The 5986-nt window shown below is 54.1% G+C and overlaps 1 protein-coding gene across 1 annotated transcript in view; it reads left to right on the forward strand.

Annotated features, from left to right (window-relative positions):
* RABGGTA (Rab geranylgeranyltransferase subunit alpha) overlaps positions 1 to 5250 on the forward strand; it is a 7436-nt gene extending 2186 nt beyond the window's left edge. Inside the window, exons 2-16 of the mRNA XM_015590653.2 lie at positions 4 to 83; positions 414 to 538; positions 730 to 917; positions 1178 to 1381; positions 1702 to 1785; positions 1873 to 1955; positions 2038 to 2139; positions 2242 to 2347; positions 2446 to 2497; positions 2666 to 2754; positions 2903 to 2991; positions 3086 to 3202; positions 3917 to 4030; positions 4301 to 4388; positions 5027 to 5250. Coding sequence (XP_015446139.1) covers positions 4 to 83; positions 414 to 538; positions 730 to 917; positions 1178 to 1381; positions 1702 to 1785; positions 1873 to 1955; positions 2038 to 2139; positions 2242 to 2347; positions 2446 to 2497; positions 2666 to 2754; positions 2903 to 2991; positions 3086 to 3202; positions 3917 to 4030; positions 4301 to 4388; positions 5027 to 5175 — 1670 coding nt within the window. The 3' untranslated portion in view covers positions 5176 to 5250. The remainder of the gene's footprint in view (positions 1 to 3; positions 84 to 413; positions 539 to 729; positions 918 to 1177; positions 1382 to 1701; positions 1786 to 1872; positions 1956 to 2037; positions 2140 to 2241; positions 2348 to 2445; positions 2498 to 2665; positions 2755 to 2902; positions 2992 to 3085; positions 3203 to 3916; positions 4031 to 4300; positions 4389 to 5026) is intronic.
* Positions 5251 to 5986: the final 736 nt, after the last annotated feature.

A 5986-nucleotide genomic window follows, 5' to 3' on the forward strand; every position in this document is an offset into this window, starting at 1 on the left:
AAGAGCAGGCAGAGGCCAAAAGGCTAGAGCGGGAACAGAAACTGAAGCTATACCGGTCAGCTACCCAGACTGTCTTCCAGAAGGTGGGCCCCCTTAGTATAGCACAAAGGCCAAGAACTGGGCCTTAGAGTCAGATTGCCTGGATCCATATATGGGTTCTATCACTTACTGGCTGTGTGACCTTGAAAAGGTACTGAATCTCTTTGGGCCTCAGTTTGCTCATCTGTAAAATGGGGCTAATAACTGCACTTACTGCATGAGGCTGTTGTGAAAATTAAATGAGAGGATACATGTAAGCACTTTACATAGTACCTATTGTATAATATGAAATTTATAGAATATTTGGTAATTCTGTTTATGTTATTTAACCCTGCAGTGGGAGAATATGATTTCTGACCCTTCTATCTTTTTAGCGCCAGGCTGGTGAGCTGGATGAGTCAGTGCTAGAACTGACAAGCCAGATTCTAGGAGCCAACCCTGACTTTGCCACCCTCTGGAACTGTCGACGAGAGGTGCTCCAGAAGCTGGAGGCTCAGAAGTGCGTAGGGATTCAGGGTCCCAAGAAGAATGGTCTAGCCCTACCGCTGCCCTCCCTGGATCCAGTGATGGAGGAGGAATAGGGCAGCCAGGGGCACAGGCAGAGGGCAGTGGAGGACTGGGTGCAGAAAGTCAGGGATAAGTGAAATTGGGTGTTGGAGGGCCCTGACCCTCATTCCCCTCTGGGCACAGGTCCCCCGAGGAATTGGCTGCTCTGGTGAAGGCAGAACTAGGTTTCCTGGAGAGCTGCCTGCGGGTGAACCCCAAGTCCTATGGTACCTGGCATCACCGTTGCTGGCTGTTGGGCCGCCTTCCAGAGCCCAACTGGGCCCGAGAGTTGGAGTTGTGTGCACGTTTCCTCGAAGTTGATGAGCGGAACTGTACGTGCCTGCAGATTCTGTCCCCACAGCCCTCACCTACCCCACATCCTGGTACTAGGGCCTCAGTAAGGCCCAGAGTTGGGAGGGATGGCCAGGACAGGCCCACTGAACTAACGGCAAAAGGGATGTTGGAGCTAAATGCATCCTCCACGGAGTACACGGAGAAGTGTTTTTAGGGGCCTCTGAGGGAACTCCAGGGGTATCAGCCAGGGAACACTTCCTGCCTTGCTTCTGAGATGTGCTGTCATACTTCCCCCCAGTTCACTGCTGGGACTACCGGCGGTTCGTGGCTACACGGGCAGCTGTTCCCCCTGCAGAGGAGCTAGCCTTCACTGACAGCCTCATCACCCGAAACTTCTCCAACTATTCCTCCTGGCATTACCGTTCCCGCCTCTTGCCCCAGCTGCACCCCCAGCCAGACTCTGGACCACAGGGGCGCCTCCCTGAGGATGTGCTGCTCAAAGGTAAGCAGGGTTGGGGTGCTGGGGAGGACTCTGCAGCACCATCTTCCTAGTCCAGCCCTGTTCTTGAACCTGCATTTGGGTTTACTGAGCAGCTATTTTGTGCCTGGCTCTAGGGGTATATATGATTTAGCTCCTGGCAGAAGGGTGCTCAAGTGTCCAATGGGAAAAATAAAACTGATATATGCAGCTGCTGTGCCAGGCCAGTGTATAGTGAAGCTGAGGACTGGAGGTACTGCAAGGAGAGAGTTGGATATTGGGACAGCTAGCTAGGAGCCCACCAGGGTACCAACCACAGCCCTGCGCCTCCTTTGCCCTTGCAGAGCTAGAGCTGGTTCAGAATGCCTTCTTCACTGACCCCAATGATCAGAGTGCCTGGTTCTATCACCGCTGGCTCCTGGGACGAGGTGAGCAGTAAGGGAGGAGGTTGGGTATTTAGGGCTTGGAAGGAATGGAAGAGGATTTAGGAGACCTGAGGCTGTGTCTCCCCCCAGCTGATCCCCAGGATGCTCTGCGCTGCCTGCATGTGAGCCGGGATGAGGCCTGTCTGACTGTCTCCTTCTCTCGGCCCCTCATGGTGAGCCCTGCAGCTTTACTGGAGAATATCATGGACCTTGTGCTGTTGGGGCTGATGAGTCTCTCTTTGTCCTCTGTGCCAGGTGGGCTCTAGGATGGAGACCTTGCTGCTCGTGGTTGATGAGTCACCCCTGGCTGTGGAGTGGAGGACCCCAGATGGCAGGAACCGGCCCAGCCATGTCTGGGTATCCCAGGATTGGAGGGGCAGAGTGTGGGTCTGGGGCAGGGCCAGGTTGGACAGTCAGAAAAGTGGTATAGCTGGGCATTTCCTTGACCAATGCTCCCAGATCTGTGACCTGCCCACTGCCTCCCTCAACGACCAGTTGCCCCAACATACATTTCGTGTCATTTGGACAGCAGGCGATGCCCAGAAGGAGTGTGTGCTCTTCAAAGGTGATGCAACCTACAGCTTCCACCCCTCGTAGCAGACCCCTATCCCTTCTTCCTCTCATGGGTATCCCCTCCTGCCACCTATTCTTTCTTTCTTTCAGGCCACCAAGAGGGCTGGTGCCGGGACTCAGTCACGGATGAGCAACTCTTCAGGTGATGACAGGGAAGCATGCCAACAGAAGAGGGCTCTGGGCTCTGGGCATGAGGCAACTGGGGCAGGAGGCTGGAGACTCAGGCAGATGGTCTCAACCTGGATATTAGGGGATGGCCAGTAGCCCAGGGCTATGGGCATCACCACCCCCCACCGCCACCCACTCTCAGGTGTGAGCTGTCGGTGGAGAAGTCCACGGTGCTACAGTCTGAACTTGAATCCTGTAAGGAGCTGCAGGAGCTGGAGCCTGAGAACAAATGTGAGGCCCCATTCCCTGAGATCCTGCTCCTCTCAGGAGGCCCCTTTCAGGAGTGGGGGTGAGGGCTTGGGGAGAGCGGGATGGGTCTCAGGTAGATGGGAGCGGAGGAGGGTCCAAAGAGACTTTCCTTTTCCCACCCTTTTCACAGGGTGCCTACTCACCATTATCCTGTTGATGCGGGCACTGGATCCTCTCCTATATGAGAAAGAGACACTGCAGTACTTCCAGACCCTCAAGGCAAGCTAGACATTCGGGAACAGGCAAGGGGAAGGCCTGGTGGGCAGGAGGAAGGCAGCTGACACACATTCCTTGCTGGCTCCATCCCCTCCAGGTTGTGGACCCAATGCGGGCAGCATACCTGGATGATTTGCGCAGCAAGTTCTTAGTGGAGAACAGCGTGCTCAAGATGGAGTATGCAGAGGTGCGCGTGCTGCACCTGAGTCACAAGGTATGGATTGTGCATGGGCCTTCCCTGGACCCTCGCCCCACTGGCCCGCTCTTCTTCCTCGTGGCCTGGCCAGCTTTTCTGTTTATTCTCTGGATTTCAGCTGAGGCCCTCTCTGTGTGGCCTCACTACACCCCTGGCTTTGCCTTCAGGTGCCTTTCTGGACATTTCTTCTGCTGCTCATTGGAGCAAGCCAATGCCTAAAGCCTGAATAGTTCCCAGAGATTCCTGACAAATTTTCCAGACTCTGTTTTTCTTCAATTTGTGGCTCTTCCCAGTCTTCCTAACACGTTAGTTTCATCACATCACTGCAGCCCACCTCTGCTCCCACCAAACCAATCTCCCAGATTTACCAGGCCTGTTCCTACCAGTGTCTTTTTTACTCCAGCGTTCTCCTCTGCCCCCTGTACCTGCCCCTACTCCATCCACTCCACTAGCCACCCTACCAGCAATCAGTCTGTTCCATGTCCTTGACATGGAGCATGTACTGTGGTGGGTTGTAAGGTAAGCTCTCCACCTACCCCATCCTCTTCTCAGCTGAGGTCCCCAAGGGCCTCTGTGGGGCTATGGGCATCACCACCCCCAGTCCTCAGCTTCACTATACACTGGCCCAGATCTGTGACCTGCCCACTGCCTCCCTCAACGACCAGAGAGTAAGTGCCTGATAAACGATGGCTCAGGCCCCTCCCTGCTGAGTATCTCATCCCTGCTCCTCAGGATCTGACGGTGCTCTGTCATCTGGAACAGCTACTCTTGGTCACTCATCTTGACCTGTCAAATAATCGTCTCCGAGCCCTGCCCCCTGCCCTGGCCGCCCTGCGCTGCCTTGAGGTAAAGCCCTCAGTCCTCTGTCACTGTTCTGGGTGGTCCTTTTCCCATTCCTCCACCTCAGAAGTCTGCCTACCCGACAGAGAGATGCCCAGGTCCTGCCAGCCCCTATAGATGACCCCTGCCTTACCCCCTCCATCATCCAGTCTGACCCAGAAGCCCTTCCATGCACTGTAAGCTGATCACCCTAGGCACCTCAGTTGCATGTACAGTCAGTCTCAGGCTGACAGCTGCCTGCCCTGCCTTGTCTTCCCTACCCTCCCTGCTCCCCAGGTGCTGCAGGCCAATGATAATGTCATAGAGTCCTTGGATGGTGTCACTAACCTGCCTCGGCTGCAAGAGCTCTTACTGTACAACAACCGTATCCTTCCTTCTGGATGACTTTCAGTCAGCGGGTAGAGTGAGGTGCCACACTGGGAAGGGACAGACAGCAATCAGGGTGGGTGCCCTCAGGGGGATGGGGAGGGGGTTCTGGCAGTCTAAGCTAAGGAGAGAGAATATCCTGGGGCTGTGTGGGGCTTTCTTTGACTTGCACTAGTGGAGTTCTGCAGGAGGGAAGAGACTTCCTCAAGCCAGAGTTCACAAATGGACAGCCCGCAGATGTTCTTGGGTACCGCTTAGTATTATGAAATCGGGAAGTTTCATATTTTAAAAACCTGGAATTCTGATTCCTCTTAAAAATTGGAAGTTAAAGCAACTTTTGGCCTGCATTTCCACTCACCTACCCCTGGTCATTGCTGAGTCGTGGATGTCACTATAGCCCGGGCTTGCCTTCCCCTTGGCCATAGTCTCCACCACTCCTAGTACCATATTCAGTCTGCACTCCGTGCTTCCTGCCTGGCCTCTGGCCACTTACTCACTCCAGGGAAGCATGCAGGATGCCCGTCAACCAGGCTACCAGGCAGCAGTCCCCGCTCTTGAGGGAGAACAGTGACGGATACATAGGAGCAAATGGATCTTTGGGAACCCGCCAAGCTTTCCTTGACTCTCTTGCCCAAGGTCTCCAGCAACCTGCAGCACTCCAGCCTCTTGCCTCCTGCCCCAAGCTCGCCCTCCTCAACCTGCAAGGCAACCCCCTGTGCCAAGCAGTGGACACCTTGGAACACCTGGCTGAGCTGCTGCCTTTAGTTAGCAGCATCTTCACCTAAGAGACCCTGCCTGCACCTCTACCCTCTAACTTATTGGGACTGAATAAAGAATGGGAGGCCCCCTCAGTCTGCTAAGTAAGCTGCTGCTGCCACCACCACCCCTCCCCCATTACTACCACCACTTATTGTGGAAAAGAAAGGAAGAGAGTTAGGGTAGTTGTTTCATCCTGTCTTTCATTTTTTGCTTGTCATGGAGAACCAAAGCCTCAGTGTTTAGGGCAGAATCAGAGTGAGGGCTGGATTCGAGTTTACCTTTTGGTTGGGGCTGGGGCTAGGCTACAAAGCAGCTGTAAGTCTCCAACTAGAAGGGCTCATAGAATTTTTCCCATGACCTCTGCCCCTTCCAGATGCCCTCTGCCCAGGAGTTCTGGCTTTCATTTACCACAGCTGAGAGAGAAAGCTGTTCCTAGGAGTGAGTCAGAGCACCCTTTCCCCACCCTCTTAAAACAACATCTGTCCCCATGAATATCATTCTGCAGTTGAAGAGCCCTTGAAAATACTTGATCCCATCTGATCTTCATAAACTCTCAGGGATGAGATGATTAGGCCCCATTGTACTGATGAGGAAACTGCTATTAAGATACACCCAAGATTGCTAAGCTCAAGTGCTGAAACCAAAGCTGTACACCTTAGTCTGGGATCCCAGACTCATGTTCTTGTTTCTGTATGGATATGGAATGGTTGGGCAAGACGTGGCCTCAGCTCCCTAAGGTACTGAGCTGAGCCAGGCGTCTGTCCTCATGATATTCCCCCAACACACGTGTGCGTGCGCGTGCGCACACACACACACCCACCCACCCTCCCACCCACC

The sequence above is a fragment of the Pteropus alecto genome, unplaced genomic scaffold (genome assembly GCF_000325575.1).
Source record: "Pteropus alecto unplaced genomic scaffold, ASM32557v1 scaffold335, whole genome shotgun sequence".
NCBI classification, from domain to species: Eukaryota; Metazoa; Chordata; class Mammalia; order Chiroptera; family Pteropodidae; genus Pteropus; species Pteropus alecto.